Source organism: Spea bombifrons, chromosome 3 (assembly GCF_027358695.1).
Source record: "Spea bombifrons isolate aSpeBom1 chromosome 3, aSpeBom1.2.pri, whole genome shotgun sequence".
Lineage (NCBI taxonomy): Eukaryota > Metazoa > Chordata > Amphibia > Anura > Pelobatidae > Spea > Spea bombifrons.
In genome coordinates, this window is record NC_071089.1 from 21,362,850 (window position 1) to 21,388,822 (window position 25,973).

The 25,973-nt window shown below is 42.0% G+C and overlaps 1 protein-coding gene across 7 annotated transcripts in view; it reads right to left on the reverse strand.

Annotated features, from left to right (window-relative positions):
* The window catches only part of EHBP1 (EH domain binding protein 1), a 172,187-nt gene that overhangs the window by 124,783 nt on the left and 21,431 nt on the right, over nucleotides 1-25,973 (reverse strand). For all 7 annotated transcript variants that reach the window (XM_053461397.1, XM_053461395.1, XM_053461401.1 and 4 more), the window contains exons 3-5: nucleotides 20,975-21,032; nucleotides 19,360-19,455; nucleotides 15,721-15,774 (exon numbers count right to left, since the gene is read on the reverse strand). In XM_053461397.1, the coding sequence (XP_053317372.1) occupies nucleotides 15,721-15,774; nucleotides 19,360-19,455; nucleotides 20,975-21,032 (208 nt within the window). The remainder of the gene's footprint in view (nucleotides 1-15,720; nucleotides 15,775-19,359; nucleotides 19,456-20,974; nucleotides 21,033-25,973) is intronic.

Sequence of the window (25,973 nt, forward strand, 5' to 3'; positions counted from 1 at the left end):
TGAGAACAGCAACAATAGATTTATATATTCACTATGAATCATTTGGGGCTATCCAAACACCTATGTCAATAAAATAAGGTAACTAAGAATTCTGCAATTTATACAAACTGCCGTTTCCAGTCTGTGACGAAAATAACATTATTTTTATTTCAAATTAAATTAATTTAAACTGGTTGGCCTTTCCAAACTAACGATAAACAGGTATTAAGGGTAACGTCCCACATATCTAACCCTACATATTTACTGTTAATTACATATATTTAGCCCAGTAAGTGTTCTACAGTACAAAGAGCCACGTATTGATGATATAGCCATCCTTTCTGTGCGCCATTGATAGCAGTCACTCTACTAGATTTCAGTAGTAAATCTATAAAGTAACTGAACTCCCATCGTCTCAAACACTGGAGTGTAAAACACTTGACTAAAATCACAATATGGACACATAGTGTAAATATTCCTATCATATAAAGGTACAATCAAATTGCTATTGTTATATTACTAGTGTCTGCATTCCATCTATTCCACCCATAATCCAAGAGTATGATAAATTCACTAAATTTCCCCGAGAAAAAGCAAGAAATGGTTTACTACAAGAACACGACCGACACCCCATGGATATCAAAGTCCTCTTTACAATGGCTGCAAACAGCTTCCACTTGGAGTGCCAGTAAACAGACAATATATGAATCCAGACCTCTTCATTCGTCTTTGAATTTTCTACCATCAAAGCCCCTCCATGGAGTTACGCAGAGCTCAGCCATAAACAAAGGGTGTTGTGCCTCTAAACATTCATCGGATCAGACTGTGTGTTATGTAGAATAATAGGGGGCCACCAGTCAGATGTAAATGTAATTCACTCAACGCTTCCATTGGAGACCCTCCCCACCTGAGGCCGGCATACGACTAGTGGTTCTATATACAGGCAACAGTTTATTTCTGCATACAAGCGATGATGTAAAAAGGGGAGAATGACATTTCCGCTTACACAAGTATGGCCAGAGCAAGAGATAACTTGGTAACTGCAAGCGTTTTGGGGACAAAATAAGCAAATCCAGCTTCTAGATATAGTGATAATGGAGCACAGATTCCAGAAAATAAATCTGCTGATGAATTGTTCTCTAGCTTGCTAATAACGCTGCCAGTCCTCACATACATAACCCCATACAGGCACCGTCTCCCATACACACATTATCCACATACTGATGGAACGAGAGCGTCAAGAGCTGATCCTTAACGGAGAGAGATGGCTTTAAACTGACGGCAGAGCTACAAGGAATAGCCAATATGTCGTTACATGAAAGAAGCTGACACTTAGTCTATTTTGCCAGGCTGGCAAAAGTGCCAAAGAAATGCGCCACTCAAAAAGTCTATTTCTATTAGCCAGTTCTGTCTGTCGCCATTCAGCCTCACACATAAAAGAAGAGCTCAAGCACATCCATTCAATCTGCATGCAGAGGTGATGTCATAAGGCAACAGAACTCCTAAGACTTATGTCGATGCTGAATTATTCTCGCTGCAAAGATCACTTGGATAACACGGCCCTTGTACAAGTTCATTAGACTAATGCGACAACGTTTGCAGCGGCCAAAGCCGGCTCTATTATATAAAGTCTGAATTCACCGTTTGTAACAATGTGTACTTGCGCTTCTTGCTTTACATTTCTTAACATATAAGTAATGAAATCGACACTTTATTATATAACACAATGCGAAATGCTAAACCTATACCATGTTTGTTCGAACAAACCCCAAACAGCCTGCCTTTAAAATGACATTACTCAGCATTCTGCCGGCACCGGCAGCTCTATATACTCCCGAACATTACGCATTCACACGGCATTGTCTGACACGGTGCCATTTTGATGATAAATTGCTACCTACAGCTCAAATAATTCTACCAAGGGATTAACATTTCAGAGGCTGAGCCATAGATTATGTGTGTGGGGATCTTGAATTTCATCATCTCCCTTTGGCACAATAGCTTATTCTTCCCTTCCCCTCTATTCTCTCATGAAGGGTCAGAGAAGCTTAGCCTGGCTGCTGCATTCATTTCATCCCCACATTAACCAGATACCTTGTCTTCAGCGTGTTTTTGTGTTATTTATTTACACACACTGTACACTGTTGTGAGTACAGCATCGTCTAGGAGGTCAAAGGCTGCCATCTAGAGGATATTAGTAGCTAAGCTTTGGTCCCTTACGTATACAAACAGACGGCTTGTTAAGAACGACCTACCTTAATTAAACAGTAAAAAAAAAAAGTAAAGGCAGTGTGTTAATAAAGTGTCGTTAGGCCCAGACGGATCATCTGGCGGGCTGATGGCACCAGACACCTACCTTTACTGCTGTAGATCCGGTACTGCATGGTGTGGCCAGATGTACATCATTTAGTGGCCACAAGCCTAAAGTGCTTTTCATCCCCAGCCTGTCCCCGAATGCCATATGGAAATTGCAGTACCCAAAGGCTTCCCAGGAAAAGTTAGCAAACCAAGGTTTCATTGTTACTGACTTTCCAGGGAATGCTTAACTTTCAGGCGATACAAATGCAGAACACACAGAAGCTGAAAAGTTCCTTAAAGAGACACCACGAAACAGACGGCAGATAAGAACCATTCAGATCTAGTCTGCCCATTGCTCCTACTTTAAAGATTCAAACCTTAATCGTTATTGGTATTCGTGTATCTTTACTACATCTGCTGGGAGGCTGTTCCATACTCTTAGTAAAGTACATTACACCTAAGCCCCTGCTGGCTGATCACGCACATTGCAGTCAGCAAAGCGAGGCCATGGAGCCCTGCTTCCTGATCCCAGTGGTATTTATTGACTCAACATGAGCTTTCCATTAAATTGTTCATTATGACAGCCCAGAATTTGCAAGTTTTTCCAGCTGAATTGATCCTGATAAATCCTTTAGGGCCAAAGAGCTCATAATTAACTTTTAACTAGAAGCTCAATTCTAGCAACTGGTATTTCTCTAAACATCATTTCAAGGAACACGTGGAATCAGGAGCATCGCTAGAAACCAGAAGCCTTTTCACGTTTTTTCTCTAATCTACATACAGATCAATACAACACAGAGGGCAGCCACACAAGAAAAAAAGGATGTATATTTAGTGGCAGGAACAAGGGGCTTGAGTAATATTTCAATGCTGGGAGAGTATATAGATGAGCAGTGAAGCAGCAATCAGCTGGCAGGAAAGTGCTCTCACTTAAATCAACAGGAACACTTTCTGTGCGTGCGCTTGGGGCTTCTCATCAGATACTGCTTTTCACAAACTGGGCAAAAGATGTACATTTTGTTTGAATTTGAGAGTTTAGTTCATTTAACACTGCACAGAGTTTTCAGGTTGGCACAGGTGATTTATTCTAGTCTAAGCTGCTCAATAGTTAAAAGGGAGAGACAGAATGCCAGCGTAGTACACCATACCCCAGCAGCGAGGATGATGGCCACAGAGAATACACATACACGACAATGTATTCACCTTACCTACTGAATGGATTACAAGGTGCTGTGTGCCTTTAAGACACGTCATGCCGGGATATGATGTCATATTACAGCGTACCATGTTTAAAAGGCACACAGCGCCTTTTAATGCAGTCTATGGAGGCTGTGTGGGGCCAGCAAAGCCTCTATAGCGTAAGTAGGCCAGTTAAGGAGATCAAAGATCTCCTTTGTAACCAGCACACTGTGAAGTGGGATATCATGGGGGTTGCAGAAGGGGGACTGTTGTCGCTCTATACCTGCCACCCTAGGTCTGGATAGGTCACTGTAATATATATTCTATGCACACATTTTTGTTTTAAGGCTGTCTAGTACAACGGACAGGGGTTCATGTAAAGAGGATCTAGAGGCAAAAAAGGTGATTATTGTTAACCTTGTCTGCATATATCTACCCAGAATCATTGCTAACCCTTGCAGTGGTGGTGGAGCTATGACATTTGTGTGGGAAAAGCAAGTCTTCTGGCTTGTCTGGTGGATGCAGAGGACTGTTTAATAATGTCTGCTATTTATTGAAGTAATATTGAGTGGTTTATTAGAAGTGTAATAACCAGTTCCACCTCTAGATGGCACTGCATGTACATAGAATGAAAAGCATTTATTCTTTTACAGTTTTAGAATAAATACATGAATACAAGGATACAAGGATGCAGCACTTACCGTCAAGCATCATATTAACTCATGATATAAAGCATATTTCCTCTCTGGGACAATTCCTGATAATTAACTGCCTGTGCTGAGAACTCTCACTATTTACACTGGGAACCAGTGCTCTTGTGACGGCACTTTAGAAGTTTAGGCTGTTTTTTTTAAGTCTGTTTATTTAGCATTTGTCCATAAAAAAAAAGGAAACCGATACAGAATAGCGTTAAATAGGTGCACAAAATATGATTGTCATAGACGTTCTTCATAATCGTATCCATAATCGCACAAAGTCAGGGATACCCATGGTAACAGTATCTGCTAATACAGCAAATTTGTAACATGTGACAAATGCCAAGCAATTTATTTTCTATTTAGGAATGTGAGAGGGGAAAAACACAACAAAAAGAGTACAGAATAAAAACAATTAAAAAAATTTGGAGAAGACCCGGGTGCTCTCAGAAAAACAAGAGAGAAAAACAAAGAAAGCTACATCCTCAAAGGTGCAGCAAGGGGCCGAAGTCCTCAACGTTAGAGTATGTAGAAACCCAGGGAACCCAGATGGCATCACATTTATGTATTTCATCGCGTAGTTTAGCTGTGATCTTCTCTAAGGTAATGAGGTTTCAGATGTTGGACTGAATCTCCCCTATAGTAGGGGGGCACCCCCTCCAGCGTCTCGCTATAGCCTGGTTAACAGCAGCACATATCCTATGTAAAAGCTTCTGGTGGGGCACAGTCTGGTGCAGCGACATTCATCAATAGCAAACCCACTTCTGGCGAGGGTTTCACAGTGGTCTCCAGAGCCCCGGAAATCCGTCTATAGAATTCTTCCCATATGGGAAAGACAAATCTACAAGACCACCAAGCGTACAGGTAGGAACCTCTCATCCCACATCCTCGGAAGGATCACCCGCAACCACATAGGACGTCCCTACCGGCGAGAGATACCAGTGCGCCATGACCTTATAAGCTCTTTCTTTGATCAATACATTGCTAGTAAAAAAAAGAACAACTTTTAATAACAAGTTAGGTCTCTAATTTATTGCAACATAAAACAAGGTTATTCTCTTTCTGAGGATGGATATTACAGCATTCTGTTCAATGATAAAAGCGCTTTTTCCACTAAAAATATTTAGTTTTTAGCTACTGCACATATTCTGAATGCGGTGCAGGACAAACCGTCTTTAATATCCCATTACACACAAGTAGTGTTTACTATTCTTATATTTTTCAGTATTATTCTAGAATTATTTACACACAACAGCTAACGAACGATAACCAAGAACCAAATATTATGCTGTTACTATAGCAACCAATGCTTTTAACTAGGGTGGTGTAAGTGGGAGTATTGTTTAAAGTTTCCAACCCAAGCAATGAACATGACAAAGTTGTGCACAATACAACCACGGGACACCAATCTGCGCACTTATCAATACATGTTTAATATATTATTATCTTTTATTTACATAACATCAACTATTTCTGCAGCGCTTCTTACAACAGAAACCGATACTTTAGGTAAAGAGGGTCCTCTTCACAAGCTACATACATACGCATGCATATGCACACACACATTCACCACAACCAAACCCACTGCTATCGGGGTCATTTCACCAAAGAAAGAGCATGAAGACATTGAAACTGAACTGCATCCTTTCGCTACACACAAGTCTCAAAAATAAAAGGAAGGTTATATTCCATAACGACAGTCATGCCACAATGACGGAGACTGGTTGCTTGAAACCATGAATGGCAGCAAAGTGTCCCATAGAAATCTGAATAATTTCCTCCATGCAGCCGGCCCTTAGCCAGCACTGGATCTCATGGGGGGGGGGTAAATCACATGCAGGGAGACACAACTCCTACAGGGCATATAGCTGGGGAATGTGGAAGGGGGGGATGCATATAGGGGAATTCTGCAGAATGCTCCTATGCATATGCAAAATGGACCACACAAAAATGTAAAGTGCATACGATGGCTGGAGCGTCCCTTTATTGCACGGAATTTGACGAATGTCGTATCTCGTAACTTCATGCGACCCTATGTCAAGCATAATGAGGTTCGGCGGAAAGCTGGTGGATGCAGCTACAGCAGATTAATCTCCACAGAAAACTCGGTCATTTCCATTCCAGGTATATAAAGCTCGTTTCAGTATACAATATTGCTTACTATATTTTTTCGTAAATTATATTATTTTTTAAATTAATTTATATTTTTAAGTCATTCAATTATTTTATTTACTAGTTATTTATAAAATGGGTTAACATATTTAATTACCATACAAAATAAAATTTTGATTGTTAAATATATATAAAACGCTCCTACAGCTTTTGGTTGGCTCCTTGATTCAAAACAAATTTGTCAAGCCCTGTGGTTGCCCATATCAATATGATTCTAGCCCAATTTTAACCACTGTGTCTATCAAACGCTTGCAATGCCTTTACGATTGACCCTTCTATGCATTTTCATTTGCAAGCAACACACCAAAGTATCCTCTAGGTGGCAGAAAACATTTTTATCACTTGTGTTAACATTCTACTTAAAGGCACAGCTTTAGTTCAGGAAAGTTCAGGAAATATTGTTTAGTTGAATGTGGTCAGAGCTGGCCTTAGGTGTTCTGGCGCCCTGTGCGAACTACTCCTCTGGTGCCCCCCCCCACTACCCCCCCTCTGCCCCTTCAAACTACCCCCTCTCTGTCCCTTCAAACTACCCCCCCCTCTGCCCCTTCAAACTGTGCCTAGTATCCATCCCTTCAGACTCGTTTTAGACCAACTTTGAGTAGGCTACAATCAGAGAGCGTTGACCATAGTCAACAACAAATGTCAATTAAAAACCCAGCCCTTGGGCTTAATATTCAATTTTGTCCATTGTTAGTATTGTCATTTTAAAATGTTGTATTATTGTTAATATCAAGGTTATTAATGCATCTCAAACATATATTATGGTACTCAAGGGTGTTTGTGTTTCTTGGAAACAGTTTTCTGTCCGGTTTATTAACGTGTGTTTCCCTCTTAGCCCACGACCTCCTCCAGCGGCTGAATAACATCATGGCCAGAATGCCGAGCCCTCCTCCCCCTGCAGAGATGACCACCGGCCCCGTTGCTACACCCAGGTGGGACACCATAATGATTCATCTTAATACAATTTAGTATTAGTAAAGAAATGACTATAAACATGGTGAGATACCATAATGAATCATTTTTTAATAGGAAACGGGGAATGGCTGCAGGGTACAACTCAACTACTCAACTAGCATGCACCATTTACCTAAATAATTACAATAACAGTTATTTCTCTTTTCCATGTAGCTTCCCCTTTAAGGGATGAACCCCTACATCAGCATGAGGCTAGCATGAGGCTCCCCATTATGACAGAATGGCATCGGCTTTGTGAGTCCTGCATTCTGAATGCTCTCAGTGTGATACAGAAAGACGCAGGTAAAGGCTGGTTTCTTATTAGCTCCTAAGATATATTAATATAAAAACTACAAATATAATATAAAAAACTGCAACCTGTATGATAACATGTCACCTAACTATGTACGAGTTCCCACCCAAACAATTCTTGATGTATATTATATTATATTGACATTCGGTAAACTGCTAAATGTTAAAACATATTTTTTCTCTCTCTCTATTCCAGTTCTGAGTACCACAGTATTTGAGAAAAAATGGGTAAGTTCAACTATTTTGCTCCTTGTTCATTTAGCATTTATCAGATCGGTCCAAAGTATCCATTTCTGGATCTTTAAAGAACTTCTCACCTAGCCATGGAGGTCGTTATCATTTATCCTGGACGGTTTCACCGGCGGGTATCGTATCCCACTAACCGATTGTCTCAACCGGCCACCGTTTTTTAATGTCAATTAAAAACCGAGCCCTTTTTAGGGTTAATATTCAATTTTGTCCGTTGTTGGTATTGTCATTTTGAAAATGTTGCATTATTGTTAATATCCAGGCTATTTTCAAATTGCAGAAATTGCTAGGGTTAATATTCAGTTTTGTATATCGCTAGTATTGTTATTTTTAAATGTTGTATTTTGTTAATATTAAGGTTATTAATTAAATTGTATAACTTGTTAGTCAATTAAAAATTTTGTATAATGCTAATAGTATTTATTTTTAATTTTGTATATTGTTAATCTTGTTTTTAAATTGTATACATTGCTAATATTAGGGTTCAAATGTTGTACATTACTATTGCTAAACGTTGCACATTGTTTATACGAAGTATTTTTGTGTGTTTATGTGTATAGAGCGTGTCATAACCTAACTTCTTAAGCTATTCCTTCCTGTTATCTTCATTCATAAACCCATCAGACCTAAGCCAGCATGTTGCCTCTGATTTAAATGTACACGTGCAGATACATAGGCAGCGGCTGGCTAGTGCATGCGTTGTGTTGGACATGTTTACATGTATTTACCAATGTATAATAACCATTCATCTGTCTGTAACAGCTCGCAGACACCGACGTGGCCGCCGCCGCCATCAACATCAGGGCGTGCTGGCCATCGGAATTCAAGAAGGTGAGATGCATCTAAAGGCTATATTATGATATGTCGGCAGCGGTATACTTCTGTATGCTGTGCGTTGTACATGTTACACGTATGTACTCGCGTATAATAATCATTTCTCTGTCTGTAACAGGAAACAGCCTCCAGGAGGCGATTGACCGCCTGCTAACTGGAGAAGCGGCGGTCCTTCTAGAGGCAGAGGAAGGTAAGATGCTTCTAAAAGATATTTCATGATACATCTGCAGCTTTATACTTTTGTATGTTGAACATGTCTACACGTATGTACGTGTTTATAATAATTTATCTGTCTTTAACAGAGCAAAGCCTGCGACGTCTGCAACAGGGCCTCCGCAGGGACGTAGGAGGGTGGATTATTGGAGTAGAGGAAGGTGAGATGCATCTAAGATATATTATGGTACTCAAGAGTGTTTGTGTTTCTAGGAAACTGTTTTCTGTCCGGTTTATTAACGTGTGTTTCCCTCTTAGCCCACCTCCTCCTCCAGCGGCTGAATGACATCATGGCCAGAATGCCGAGCCCTCCTCCCCCTGCGGAGATGACCACCGGCCCTGTTGCAGAGTCGTGGGCTTATACACAGGTGAGATACCATAATGAATCATTTTTTAATAGGAAATGGGGAAGGGCTGCAGAGTACCAGTCTTACAATATGGCTATCCTGGGACATTTGTTTGTCATAACTTTTGTTATCATCTCTGGCCAGAACACCATGAAAGTTCCTGAATGCCGCCTGGCCGATGAACTCGGAGGATTATGGGAAAACTCCCGCTTCACCGACTGCTGCCTCTGCGTGGGTGGTCAAGAGTTTAGAGCGCACAAAGCCATTCTGGCAGGTTGGTGGCGATTAAAAATTAAAAAAATATATACAATTATTTCTAGCGTTTCCACTGCTTTGCAGGTTGTTGAATCAATGCCTAAAGTTTGCTGTTACGGTACTTTAATGTGAAGTTAACTAAATGTATTCTGTCCCACTCAGCCCGATCACCTGTGTTTGGCGCTATGTTTGAACATGAGATGGAAGAAAGGATAAAAGTAAGTTTCACATTTTCGGGGCTGATAAGTTACCGGGCTATTACTGAAATTTAAGTTCTGTGCCTTTGCTGTCAAAACTAAGCAAACCTGTTTTTTTATTTTTTTTATTTGATTTATAGAACCGCGTCGAGATAATAGACGTGGAGCCTGATGTGTTCAAAGAAATGATGTGCTTCATCTACACCGGCAAAGCACCTAATCTGGACAAGATGGCGGATGACTTATTGGCGGCTGCCGATAAGGTGAGTGCGGGAGGAAAGCCAGTGTTTGGTTCCCAACAACTTTTTTCTTTCGGGTGACAGCCAGGCAAGCTGGTCCGTGTGGGGTTTGCTTCACCGACGGAATCTTGTAGAAAGCAGACCCTTTTTAGATGGTATGCAGTTCAGGATCTTTTTATTGAAGATGAGAGGGGGTTATGTGTAGGGGGAGGCATTTAAAAAGTTTCCTTTTATTCTGGTTAAAGCTGCTCTCTGGTTCACTATAATAACTCTGTTAAGACACAAATTGCTGTTTTTAATGTTTGTTTTTTTGTTAGTCCAAAAGGCACCTTTTACTGGGATAACACTATTCCTCTTGTATTTTATCATGGTGGTTTTAGTATAGATCTCTGTACCCGCTAACATTCCTGTCTACCCGCAGTATTTTCTGGAACGCCTGAAAGTGATGTGTGAGGAAGCTCTCTGCAGCAACCTATCTGTGGAGAACGCAGCAGAGATCCTGATCCTGGCTGATTTACACAGCGCTGACCAACTGAAGACCCAAGCTGTGGACTTTATCAACTAGTGAGTGTGTTGGGATTGAGTGTATATTCTCATTGTCTGCATGTATGCTATATACTACTCCTTTCACCTTGTGAAGAATGTTCCCTTTTTATAGATGACCAAGTTGGTCCTTCCCCATATTTTTTACTTGTTTGTTGGACTTATTCATAGTGGTAACCTTTTTGTTTTGCTCCTTTCAGCCATGCATTTGACGTTATGGAGACAGCTGGGTGGAAGTCTATGGTTGTTTCCCATCCACATCTGGTAGCAGAAGCATACCGCTCCCTGGCTTCAGCCCAGTGTCCTTTTCTGGGCCCTCCACGCAAACGTCTGAGGCAATCCTAAGAAGATCCTGCAGGACCTTCCATCTTTCTCCTGAAGTTGATCATTATTCTTCATCCCACCGTAAGAGACATCTGGTGGTCATTGTAGAAGGAATCGGAGAGTGAACGTACAGTTGGCGCTACCACTACATCGTGTGCTGCCACCTATATTTCACCTTTCGTACGGATGGACTTCTTCCTTCTATACCGGAGAAAAGTTGGAATACAAGACCTCCTGCAGAACTATGGATTTTATGGACGTTTCCTGGCTCAGATGTTCCCATCCACGGCTGGTAGGAGAAGCTTACCGCTCCCAGGCTTCAGCCCGTTGTCTTTTTCTGGCTCCTTCAAACAACTACATGTAGATCCTGCAGCAGTTCCAACTCATTACTCATCATCCCATCATAAGAGACATCTGGTGGTCACTGTAGAAGGAATTGGAGAGTACGCGTACAGTTGGCGCTACCATTACATCGTGTGCTGCCACCTATATTTCACCTTTTGTACGGATGGACTCCACTTCCTTCTCTACCGGTGAAAAGTTGGAATATTACACCTCCTGCAGGATTACAGAATTCAGGGACGTATTTGCTGGCTCAGACGTTCCTCATTAATTTATAGGACCAGAGAGACGTTTACAGATGGAAGACCCTCCTTGTTCATATTTAGATAGATATTAAATAGTTGAGCTTATTGTAACCATCTTTTGTATTTTGTGCTACAAACAAAAGGACATTGTGATCCTCACCGCCATGACATTTCTTTTTATTTATTTAATTTTTATTTATTTTTTTTAACTCTCCCCTTTTTTGAGGGGCTGCCACTCATATTTCAGAGGTTGTAGATTAATTTAGAATTTTTGGAAATATAAAAAATATATATTTTGTACTCTGCACCACTATGTTTTTACCCATTTCGTTTAACTCTTTCACTGCTATGGAGAAGCAGCGGTCTGATATGTAATCTCCGTTACATGACTGTTACCTAGAGCCTTTCCGCTCTTGTGGCTAGCAAAATATGAAGGAAATCGCGTTAATAAATTAATAGTTTTTAATATGTATTAATTTTGAGTGTGTATAACTTCCACAGGGTTTCTGTCCTAAGAAATGGGTGAAAATACATTATTTTCACCCATTTCATATTGTTAACAATTAACTTTTATTTTATTTTAGCTCTCTTACAAATAGCAAAGCGATGGAGGAGGCTTCTGTTTCATGAAAGCAAAGGTGCTTGCTTGTTGATTTCTAAAATCTCATGTAATAAAAACGTGTGTCTTGAAAGATATGACATTTTATACACATACATATAAATAAATAAAAACACAAATGTATACATTAAAAAAACACAAATGTATATAAATAAAAAACACTATTTACATATATAAAAAAGCACATACATATATATGTGTTTTTTTATTTTATATAAATGTTTGTTTTTATTTATATACAATTCTTAAAAACACATATATCTAAAACGCGCTTTATATAATCATACTTACATGCTTATGAAAGGATAAACAGGTTTGTATCATGGATCAAAGCCACCGCTTTGTTTCCTCAAAGTTTTAACAGTATCTTTAGAACGTGGCCTTGATCTGCACGCTGTAAAGCGAGTTTGCTCCATCCTGGATTATGCGCGGCGGCTGGGTCACATTGCTTTTACATTACATATAACCATTTCATTCCGCTGTATTCATGTTTGCGAGACGGTGGGAGCGATCTGTGGCCGGGGATAATCCTTAGCCGCTCTCATCTATTATTGTTACGTTACAAACCTTGGCCTATGGACCCTCGCCAGGGATGTCGTGTTTCCCATTCAGGCAGCACAGAGCAGCGCCCAACAAGAAGCCTTCAGGACTACTCGTCGCACGCGCCGCCGTTACCGTATGCGTCGGTGACATCAGTCTGAAACCCTTCCTTCTGCCAGCACCCGCGCCGGGGATGTCACAGCGCTGTATTAATGATTTCATCTCAATCCGAACAACTATGTTGCATTTTTTGAGAACGTTACTGACGGCTGAGACTAAATATCTTCCCTCGTTCTGCTCGAACTCCAGAGCCCCGGACGGCGCTGGCGGTACCGGTATGTATTGGGGTGCTTTGCTACACGGTTCTGGGGTCCGTGTGGAGTAACAGTAACTCTCTGTCGATTGTGTGGGATGAGACAATAGAACTCACAAAGGTGTCTTGATCAAAAACACAACAATGTATCAACTGACATCAGAACTTTCCATAGTGTCCACGTTGAAGCACGCGTTCATATTTACTGGGTGTTGGTATCAACGCTGATGCCACATCCTAGGTCAGGGGTGTCCAACCTGCGGCCCTCCCGCTTCTGCAGGACTACATCTCCCATAATGCTCTTTCAACCACGGACCTGGCAAAGGAGTATGGGAGATGTAGTCCTGCAGCAGCTGGAGGGCTGCAGGTTGGACACCCCTGTCCTAGGTGATGGGATTCCTTCTCCAACAGAAGCTCTTATGAAGACTGGTAACTCCATCTCTACATGTGCCATGTTCAGGCGGCACGTATCATATACCTTATCGTGCGTTTGGGTAGCGGTGGGTCAAATTTGGGAAAGGTCTCTTAACGGGAACGTTATTTTGCTTTCCATCCTGATTGCTCCATATGTAGATCTCCCCCTTTAAAAAGCTGGGTGAGGATCATCTCCAATGCGTTGAGTTCTCCTTAAAGGAAAGTAATGTTTTTTTTTTTTTGTTCTATAAATCAAGAAATTCTATCATTTAGATTACCGGAGCTACTCATCTCTTTAGCAGTCTGAATCCTCCGTGGCTGCCATAGGCCAGGAAGGATAGGACAGGCATTGAAACTTTATTTAACATGGAGGATTTTAAATAAAGTTAAAAAAACAACAACAAAAAAAACCCAATGTTTTAATCTAGGTCCAGAGGGGGCGGCAGCGGACCCCGCGTCGTCGTCGGGCTGCGGCGGCCCCGGAGGCGGCGCCCCCTGGAGTGTGGCGCCCTGTGCGGTCGTACACGTCGCACACCCCAAAGGCCGGCCCTGAATGTGGTAATGGTAATAAATTACAACTCTGTATCCCTTCTTTGCTTGCTTCTGTATAAAGGCCTTATCTAGCCATGTACTGGTATACAACATTTTGTCTGGGTTTCGGTCCCAAAAAACTTTGCTGAACAAAGGTCTACAAGAAAATAGATAAATATGTAATAGTATAATAATATATAGCAAAATTATTTTATAGGGTAACTCACACCACACTAACCAGCCAATCATAGCAAGTATACTAGTCCCCTTTGTCCAGTGCCGTCTTTGATTGAAAGCGATGCTCTGTAATAAAATGTCACATCCTACAGCTTACTACTGCTGGTATTAACAAAAAGGCTCAATAAAGAAAGATGAGCCCATAGCATGACAGAACAAGTGAATTTACATCAATCCCCATAACCACTGTAAAAAGAAGATGGAATCAAGCCTTCCTCAAGGTGTTCCACCCATTAAGGGTAGGCACTAACCACTGAGCACAAAGTATAAATCCAAACACAGAAACCTAAATAACAAGAATAAGCCGCATTAAATGGCCTTAATCTTTTTTCCCCAAGTGTTCGCAAAAATATGAAAAGGACAATCATGAAAGTTCAATGTTCAACAGCTAATAAAAATAATCTGTTATACACATTGTGCACCACTAGATGGTGCTATGAAGCCATTTCCGTATTGTAAAAGTAAATTAAAGAATTCCATTTGCAATACACTCTTCACACTAACAGTTTGTAGAAGACTGATAATCATGGCGCCATCCCATGACTGCCCAGCTCTATCCTCCATATGCATTAACCTGTCATCATTTGTACTGTACTTCTTAACAAGTACATTTCAGGTTCTGTAATCACAATAACTTTAAGCATCAGGTTGAACTGAAGATTCCGGACACTGTAACATGACATCATCCTGACTATACACAAGTATGTGCCGCTGTGCCTTGGAGTGCTTTAATTCATTAAGCTTTGGTGAAGTCTGGCATTTATCGGAAAGCTTTTCATGGAACTACCATAGGCTGAAATGTCAAATACGGCAACATATCTGTGGGATTTGGTTTAAGACCAACTGATAATGAAGGTCAAACTTTGTGGCTGCAATTCAGAATTCAATCTGAACGGCTTCCAATACATGTGTTTCACAAGTCCAAAAGTTATTCTGATTTAAAAAAGCAAATGTACTTGTTAACACTTTGCAACCCTTAGCATGCTGGCCTTTAGAACAATCTTACCCCATGCTCAACCTCAAAAATGAAACCATTTTCAACCAACTATTTTTTTCAACCGTGTTGCATTTCGGGATTGCGATGAAAGCTGTAGTATATTAGCTACATGTTTAAAGAAGACATAGTATTTAATTAGCCGAGGTATATCCACTAAAACTTACTAAATTGTTTGCCATTTGATTTGTTCCACCTGGAACGCCTACCCTGTTACAGACCTTTGTATCATCTGCAAAAAGACATACCATACCATTAAGACCTTCTGTAATATCACTAATAAAAACATACAAAAAGTACAGGTCCCGATACCGATCCCTGAGGTAGCCCACTAGTACCAAGTCTTTCCTCGGAATATACATCATTAACTACAACCTTCTGCCTCCTGCCGCTCAACCATTCCCTTATCCATTCAATGTATAGATCCACTGACCCACTGAATTGTGCATTATTGCAGGGACAGCATAGTATAAACCAGAGATACTCTCTCGCCAACTCTACCTTTAGTGAATAAACTCCAAAGTGGCAAAGAGTCTCAGACAGCCGATGATCCCGCCTTACCGAATCCAAACAGAGCAATGTTGGAGAAGAAGGACATCGACGAGCTTTAACTTGTTTTGGAAAGGCAGTGATTTTGTTTATGAGCTCTACAAAAATAGTGTGATCTCTTGTAAGGTAAAAGGGTTTTTACTTACATTTTCTATAACAAACGTCCATTCTTTGTCTTCAAACTCTTCTGCATGAGGATCCTAGAACAAAAACAAAACGTGTATCAATTCCAATGGGTTTATAACTAAAGGGAAGATTCTGACCAAAAAAAGGAAATTCTCATGTAGTTGTAAGGGATAATGTATAAACAATGTAACCTTTCATATTTATTTGAAATAAAGACACACACTATCAATGTGGAATAAACAGGCCGTGTACTTTTATTTAGCTTAACAACTTAACATACTTTAAAAAGACTCTTGGCCCAAACCCAGAGTCTCACCTCCAAATAAATAAACCAAATAAATATAAATACCAAGCCATCCGCCCCTAAAAGCCAGAAGGCTGACACATTTCACCAGTCCATCCCTATAAGGGACGACTTTAACCCAACAAAAGCACACGACAAAAAATAAAAATTTTTTTTTTTTTTGGGAGGGTGGGCGGGATCTTCTCAAGCAGCAGTTCCATCTTCGCCCGCGGCTCTCCTGCACAGCCAAGAATACCAGCCTCGAAAGGTAAGTACCAACAGCTTAGCAGTTCGCCTTGTGGCATGAACGCTAGCACCTCAGACACTTCTATTTATAGGGCAAATTCGCGCCTTTAGCGCGGCGCAATGCACCTCGAGGCGCTGCAAAAGCGTCCTCGAGGCAAAGGCGGCAAACTACTAAGCGGCGCGCGCAACTCCAGAACTTTCTTAGTTATATAACCTCACCTATTTTTTTTTTTTTTTTTTTTTTTTTTACAAAGCAGCCGCCTGAACTTTTGACCCCACCATACACCTAATGGTTAGGCACAGAGGCTAACTGCTGACCTCTGTGTGAACCCTAACCCTATCCCCACAACTACATGTCGCCCAGCGCTATTTAGGCGGCAGGGCTCTTCATGAAGATAACACTGAAAAGAGCAGACACATTTATTATAGAAGGGCTCCGTTAAAATGCCCACCGAGTCTGGTTTTATAACCAAGGCTCATGTCAGAAAGCCTCTCGGCTGGCATTCACTTGTCCATAGATCAAAAGATCTCAATGCAAGGCACAGCATGCGTTATACTATATCTGTGGCATATACATATATATAATACTGTGTATGCTTCAATAATATTTTATTAGCTCCAATGTGTATGAGATGGGATGTGTTTTGCTATTGATGCCCTTTTCTTACCGGTATTAAAGCTTTTGTCCCACTTGTACAAAATATTCATATATCTACCATATTAAGCAAATAAACCTTGGCACATCCCATTAAAGTGGGGGGTTTTTGTATGAAAACTACATGTGCTTTTATTTCTCATGACAAGCAATCCCTCAAAAAAAAAAAATTCAACATTACATAAGTAATATTTTAAAAGTGTTGGGACATCCAGTAGGACTAGTGATATTTGTTCTAATGCTGTGTTTGGACTGGTAAGTATTATTGAGTCGGTGGAACAGCACCTTTAAGAGGTACCGAGCTATAGGTGAACTAAGCTTGATGTTTTATTTACTTTAAGACAATCCAAAACATAAATAAAGCATACATGGGTTACCCACACACTTATATGCAGATATAAAAACATCTGTAAACCTGTTTCAGTTACCATAGTAACACATGAAGTATTAAAGCACTCTGCCAAATGTAGATCTTAGGATACGCCATAGTGAATTATGTTAAAGTTTTTTATATTAAAATAGATTGTTATTTTAATTAGAGCTGAAACAACGAATCGATAAAATCGATAATAATCGATAACGGAAATCATCGATAACGATTTCCGTTATCGATTAATCGAGTGATCGATTCGTCGTTGGAGCACTAGGCTCCTTTTACTTACCTCCGCCAGCGTTCCCCGCTTCTGCTCCACGCTCTGCAGTCTCCGCCTTCTAGCTACGTGACGGATGTGACGCGCTTCAATCGAGTTCAATAAAGTTTTAAAAGTTTGAAGTGGAACGAGTCCGTAGCGGAGGTAAGTATTCTTTATGTCTATGTGCGAATCGCTCTGTGCGAGTGGCTCCATTCGCACAGAGCGAATCGCTCTGTGCGAGTGGCTCCATTCGCACAGAGCGAATCGCTCTGTGCGAGTGGCTCCATTCGCACAGAGCGAATCGCTCTGTGCGAGTGGCTCCATTCGCACAGAGCGAATCGCTCTGTGCGAGTGGCTCCATTCGCACAGAGCGAATCGCTCTGTGCGAGTGGCTCCATTCGCACAGAGCGATTCGCTCTGTGCGAGTGGCTCCATTCGCACAGAGCGATTCGCTCTGTGCGAGTGGCTCCATTCGCACAGAGCGATTCGCTCTGTGCGAGTGGCTCCATTCGCACAGAGCGATTCGCTCTGTGCGAGTGGCTCCATTCGCACAGAGCGATTCGCTCTGTGCGAGTGGCTCCATTCGCACAGAGCGATTCGCGGGGGTGGGGGTCCACGGCGGGGTGGGGGTGGGGTTTCAGGGCAGGGTGTGAGTGTGGGTGCAGGGGAGAGTGGGGGTGCAGGGCAGAGTGGGGGTGGGGGGGCAGGCCAGGGTAGGAGACTGGGTGCAGGGCAGAGTGGGGGTGGGGATGCAGGGCAGGAGACTGGGTGCAGGGCAGAGTGGGGGTGGGGATGCAGGGTGTGAGTGTGGGTGCAGGGCAGAGTGGGGGTGGGGGGGTTAGGGCAGAGTGGGAGACTGGGTGCAGGGCAGAGTGGGAGACTGGGTGCAGGGCAGAGTGGGGGTGGGGGGGCAGGGCAGGGTGTGGGTGCAGGGCAGAATGTGGGGGCAGGGCTGGGTGCAGGGCAGAGTTGGAGACTGGGTGCAGGGGCACAGTGCAAAGGGCTGGGTGCAAAGTGCCGGGTGCAAAGTGCCAGGGCTGGGGCAAAGTGCTGACTGCAAAGTGCTGGGTGCAAAGTGCCAGGGCTGGGTGCAAAGTGCTGGGTGCAAAGTGCTGGGTGCAAAGTGCCAGGGCTGGGGCAAAGTGCTGGGTGCAAAGTGCCAGTGCTGGGTGCAAAGTGCTGGGTGCAAAGTGCCAGGGCTGGGGCACAGTGTTGGGTGCAAAGTGCTGAGTGCTGGGTGCAAAGTGCCAGGGCTGGGTGCAAAGTGCTGGGTGCAAAGTGCAAGGGCTGGGTGCAAAGTGCTGGGTGCAAAGTGCTGGGTGCAAAGTGCATAAATATTGTGTGGGTTCTTGTACTTTGAAAATATTGTTTTTTATTACATCATAACAAAATAAGAATGTTAATGTAAATTTTAAGTTGTTTTTTAACATCCAGTTCATTAAATTCTTTTAAATAAACGAAAAATTTGCATATTGTTTTTTTTTATCCGATTAATCGATTAATCGAAAAAATAATCGGCCGATTAATCGATTATTAAAATAATCGTTAGTTGCAGCCCTAATTTTAATGCATGTTTTTAAGTATTATTTGCTGAAGCTGGGATTTTGTTCCTTACCACGGGGATTGGACATTTTCTTTATATATATATTTCATCCAAATAATATATTTTGGAAGACCAACGAATGAAGAACCTGCCAATCAAGTGTTTATAACGTGTCCCCAATGAAAGCCATGAAGCTCGCATCATTTAGGTTTCTTGCTACCGAATAAAGCGTAGTCTAATCACTTCAGGCTCGAGTGTGTACCTGCTTCTTACCCCAGATTGCTTCGCCTGAAGACCTACCTTGAAGAGAGTCACAGTGATTTCAACATTCTCTGGGACCGGCCACACCACTACCCCACGATAAGGGTTTTTAATTCCAGGCTGCCAGCTGTGGGCCTGCAGGACAAGAACAAATTGGGATCTATAAATACCATTTATTATTCTACAATTAGTCAGAAACAGTATTGCATTATTTGTTTTTTCTCAGTTTCAGCACAGATTACCCGTGTAAGGAAGCCCTAATACATATTATCAGAGGTTATGTACCATACTACCATCTAGAAAGAATATGACATCTCTGACAATATTTCACTATCCTCGCCTTGCTGCTAATATCCAAGAGTCTTAAAACAGCACATTTATTTGAGCAAAGCATATTTCTTGTGTATACAGATAATGTTTGCGCTCTGAGGAAAATGATGTGCGCTCCTGATCACTGCATAAGCTGACAGGGTGCTCAAGTCCCCATGAATAAAGTCCAGACTGACTTAACTGGGGACTTTACACACACAAAAATGTGTATAGAATGAATACAGAATATTCCCCCGAGATTAATAATATTTTCGTTTCTTTTCATACACGCTAATTGCTGGTTTGAAATGTAATCTGACAAGGTGTAAGCTATAGAATTGTGATGGGTTCGAGTACATTTCAGGGACCATATGTGACCCTTTTTGGGTTTCCACCTGAAAACTAGTAAGAAGTACAGCGAGAGGCGAAGTGTCCGTACAAGCACACCAGTGTCCGCGGCAAAGGGTTGTGAAGGTCCATTGACCATCATTAAATTGTCCACAGACCCCAGTAAACGTCCACCATGTGCAATGTTGGTGCCTACCTCTGAAGACGTGTATAGCGGCCAATGCAGACATTTTATACACAACATTATATGATGTAAATGTAGAACCATAACAAAATATTGCAAATATTTCTGAATAAGGCTCTAAAAATGCTCAGTAGGCATGCATGTGATTCACAGAAATGTGTAGGATCGCAGGAAGCCTTGTAAGAAAAGTACGTTGTATGAGGTGTCAAAGATTTACTGGTTCTTGTTGTGATAAAGTATCACCTGGCTGGTATCTGCCAATCAACACGGCAGACTCGGGATGTCAGAACATCCCATAAAACACAAAAGACACATTTACAATAAGTAAAAAAAGAAGCTCCTGGAACTAAATCTCAATGTTTCTCCACCAATATGGTTAAAAAAAAGATACAAACCAGCCAAGTGATTGACGTGTCTAAAGTCTAAAATAAATTATATTAAACCAAATACTGAGTCAGTAGAAAGCCTGAAGAGGTTTGATCTGGAGTCTCGGGTAAAGCCCTGCTTCCCTGGGTCTCGGGGTCAGCTTCTTCGCTGAGGAGGGGTTCGGTGTCACTCCATGCCCGTTCCCCACCTACTGCCTGCCCACTAAAAGCTCACGGGGCTAACCCTACCCCCACGTGCAACTATCCCAGCCTCTTACAGTCACTCCACCAAAAAATAATCAGTATATGATGGAGCTCCCGCTCACCTCTCTCTCCTGACCCTACATTTTTATTTACATTTTTACTGTGGCGCCTGACTTAGCAAGACTGTATTCATCACGGTTTGATAAGATGTAAACAGTCAAGATTTTTTTTCTCCATAGCTCACCTTAGACGATTTCCTTCGGCTTCTTCTCGTCCACACAACTACTAACTTGTCAGGCTGCCTATAAAAAGAAAATAAAATAAAGAGCGGTTAAATTATGACAATATATTTGGTTACTCAAATCGAAGGTCTTTTAGTGTCTCAAACAGATGGCATTTCTGCCATACATGAGTGGAGGATATACACGGAGGGTAATAACATTTAACTAATATTTATCTATAGTACATGAACCAAATCAGATATGATTTCCCGGAGTACTGCATCAATAGCTTGGCGAGGGAGCAGTGAAACCGTATGAACGGACCTCACACTCCCTTTATTTCAGGTCATTTTAAAAATGTAACTGGTCAGTCGGCAGCCTGTTGTGGCACGTATGCCATAGGTTCATCATCGCTGCCATATGCCATGCTAAAGCACATTACATCCATACGAATAAGATGCACCGCACCGGTCCAAGAGACGTGCAACCAAACCAGTAAAAAGAATGGCTAAGAATTATTATTATTAAAAATATTTTATTTTTCAAAATCTCACTGGTAAATAGTGTTCCATCTTAGGAATTTTACCAAGGAAGCCGTCTCAATAAATAGAGAATTGCATTAACACAAAACGTAATATAATATTTATGTTCAACCCTTAATGTAGTGTTTCATAGGGGTTTCGGTTTGCATTGGATTCTGCATGGCATCAACAACCCCATGAAAAGTCTAAACTTCAAATAATTCCGAGTGTCTGCTTTTCCCATCAGCATTTTGAAGTGAATGCAGAACACATCTGTTAAATATAAGGTTTTAGGGGCAGAGCTCTGAATCATCACGTAGGAGCCAATTTCAACCTTCAGCAGGTCCTCGATGGACCTTTTCCAGCCCGCTGGTTTATAAATCAGACATTTACAATATAGATTAGGATGTCCACTTCATATGGTACAATATGATACATCAGACATTAATTCACTACTCGTACAGAGACGTTTGTCTGTCTACAGAGACGTCTGTCTGCAATCAAGAGACCCGAGGCTACAATTAAAAGGCTAATGTTATTATTGTTCAAATAAAACTTATGTCTAAAGGTTAATGCCCGGCAAACAAGTGGATCATAGGATTTGGGTAAGTACTATCCATAAACATCCAGACAGATTGCAGACGTGCGATACCGCATACTTTCCGAGCGCACACTATATATATATATATATATATTCTATGTAAAGGGAGCAGTCTTGTGTCTACAGAGCTCCGATCTTATCTAAGGATCTCACAGAAAGGAATGCGAGGATCTGAATTCCCCCGGGCAATGCGAAATTTATAGAAATACGGTTCTATTGACTAAATCTAAGCTGCTCTATTTTTGTCCAGGCGGCAGAAAAAAAAAAAAATATTCGGTACAAATTTATCGGCATGTCAGTCGGAATAACTACAAATCCGTGGCACTGCAGTCAACTGGGAGACACTGGCCACGTACCCCGAGAACACACACTATCGAGATGTCAGCAGCTAGAAGAAAAAGTACTTATCACAATAATAGTTACACATAATTGTGCAAAAAAATAAACCAAAAGGGATTTAAAACTTTTTGTATAGCTCTTTATGTCACAGTTCCCTCCAAGTCCGTTCCAAAGGCCACATTCCTGCAACTTGTAGCAAAAGAAAAGCATGCTGGGTAACGAGCAGCTGTCTCTGGACACAGACATTAGAATGGGATGCACTCGTGATCTCACCAGAAGTCACATGACTCTATTCCTCTGCCACCCCTGTTTAACTATCAGCTCAAAGCGAGACAAGGTTTACGGGAAAATAATACAGAAACACAGAATTTGAGAGCAGATAATTCGGCATCTACTCTGCCTGCTTTTCCTGCTTTAAAAGATCGGATCATAATCAGCCTTTGGTGATTCATGACAACTTTATGCCTATTCCAAGCGTGCTAAAATTCCTTAACTGTATTAGTCTCTACCATGTTTGCTGGGAGGCTGTACCATTTATTTACCACCCTTTTGGTAAAGTACAAATTCCCTTACATTAAACGGAAAAGCACCAAGCACGTACTTTATATGATTTTTTATGTCTGGGAATCTAAAGGTTCCCAGCTCTGGGGATCTGTATATATTCTACATTTTTTTCTAAAGTTGTGTCTGTAGCCTTTTAATCAGCACTTTTTGTAACGTTCATCAAATTGCTACTGAGTACATAAAAACGCAGGATAAGGAGCAATAAACTAGTCTAAGAGGTAACCAACATTCAGATAATTTATCCATTAAATGAAGGTTCTGTCCTTCAAGCTATTGTGCAACTTCAAATGAACACAAACATAGTAAAGGTCATATAAACACAAAAGTTAAACGAGGCAGATACAGTTCAACAGCGGGTCTGTGGACCAAAATATCTAGACAAGTTGTGTTCTTTAGTTAAGGAGAAGCCAAGACAAAGAATGACCCCCCAACCAACAAAAGGTCACATAAGGAGAGTTGCGTGTACTTTAATGCATTATAGGCGAGAGGTCTCTTGGAATGTCTGGTTGTCCCTTTAGCATGAGATGATACTACAAATTCCCCCCAAATGCATTTGCCCCTTTGCCCACGCCAAGCTTTTTTCTATGCATAAGCAATGTTCTAATTTTTCTTAGTTGGCGTGCGCAGAAAATTTCTCTTGTGCAAAAATTTTCACAGAATCAGTAAATTCAGCAGGCAGGGGTCTATTCAGAACTCCGTGCGCATGCGTGGAAATCGCTCCCATTGATTTCAATGGAAAGGCTTCCCTGCGTTGATTGACAGCTTGAAGCAGGCAATCAGTGGATTAGCGGGTAACTGCAGCTGCAGAAAGTACTCTGAGTATTTCAATTTGCATTCGTCGTCAGTGGAGCTGTCATGGACAACAGACTGGCCATTTGGGCATTTTACATGGAATAGAAGAGGTTATGGTTTCTTTCCCACATCCAATACTTATGCCTGAGCTTGTATAGATTTCTGGTAATGCGGAAGGAGGCTATTGTATTAAAGAGGCAGTCAGGTCCCATACAGCCCCAACAACTAAGTATCCATATTAAAGAAGTTTAATATACATATCTTTTCATGTAAGGAGAAGAAAAAGCACATTTATTTAGAAGCAGCCCGAAATTACCAAACAACTAAATGTGGCAGTGTTAGGTGGGGGTTGGGGATCTAGGGGGTTTCATGTCACAGGAGTGGTGGGAACGCGGGAGCCTTGTGTCAATAAGACTGTAAAAGTCTTCTCCATGCAACGGGCCACATTCTTGTATGAAACCGTGTAAACACCGTGTGCTTGCTTTCTTTTTTACAAATACTTTCTGTTTGTATAATTTGTTTTCACATAAAAAGATTATATATATATGCTGTGTGAGCGCCTGAAATCCCACACAGATTAGTCTATTCTTATCCCTGCACCGCACAAGCTGTAACGATTTCATTAGATTTATAGTCAAACATAAATATCTGTGATATAGGCACGCAAGCCATATGTTTATTTTCAAGCAGAACTGAACTGTATTTACAAATGCGAAACATAAAACATTACACTAAAGGGTAATTTAGTACACACATGAATTCTATACCTCTCTGCCAAATAGATGTAAAAACGTTCAAATGCCATTGCATCATGGTAGTGATACTGCTTACACGTATGGTTCAGTTCTGACATCACATGCGTCTCAGCGCACATGGAATGCTTTGACTTCATAAACTCCACAAGTGTCTCCATTTAAACACTACCTTTACATATTTTCGTTTTTTGGACCACATTGTACAACGCTGCGGAACACACTTGTGCTTTATAGACCGATTAGCGGTATTGATTACCGGTAACAATGGTTGGTTAACTCAGATTTCCTAATTGGATTTAAGTAGGGCTGCAACTAACAATTATTTTAATAATCGATTAGTTGGCCGATTATTTTTTCGACTAATCGGATAAAAAAAAACAATATGCAAATTTTTCATTTATTTAAAATTTAATGAACTGGATGTTAAAAAACAACTTAAATTTTACATTAACATTCTTATTTTGTTATGATGTAATAAAAAAACAATATTTTCAAAGTACAAGAACCCAAACACAATATTTAGAAAACTAGTTTTAATACCTAAACCACTCACTTTGCCCCTTGCCCCGGCACGTTGCCCCCGGCACTCAGCACCCGGCCCTGCACCCACACCCCCACTCTGCCCTGCACCCAGCACCCTGCCCTGCACCCAGTCTCCCACTCTGCCCTGCACCCAGCACCCACACTCGCACCCACACTCTGCCCTGCACCCAGTCTCCCACTCTGCCCTGCACCCCCACCCTGCCCTCCACCCACACTCTGACCCTGCCCTGCACCCCCACCCTGCACCCAGTCTCCCACTCTGCCCTGCACCCCCACCCCCACTCTGCCCTGCACCCACACTCTGCCCTGCACCCCCACCAACACTCTGCCCTGCACCCACACTCACACCCAGCCCTGCACCCAGTCACCCAGTCTCCCACTCTGCCCTGCACCCACACCAACACTCTGCCCTGCACCCACACTCACACCCAGCCCTGCACCCAGTCACCTAGTCTCCCACTGTGCCCTGCACCCACACTCTGCCCTGCACCCACACTCTGACCTGCACCCACACTCTGACCTGCACCCACACCCTGCCCTGCACCCACACTCTGACCCTGCCCTGCACCCACACTCTGACCCTGCACCCACACCCTGCCCCCAGTCTCCAACTCTGCCCTGCACCCACACTCTGCCCTGCACCCAGTCTCCCACTCTGCCCTGCACCCACACTCTGCCCTGCACCCACACTCTGCCCTGCACCACCACCACCCCCACCCTGCACCCACACCCCCACCCTGCCCTGCCCTGCACTCAGTCACCCAGTCTGACATTCACACATAGAGAATCACTTACCTCAGCTATGGACTCGTTCCACTTCCAAGCTTCAAGAAGTTGAAAACTTTATTCACACGCGGACAAACATCCTTTTCTTAATTGAAGCTCAAAGAAGGCGGAGACTGCAGAG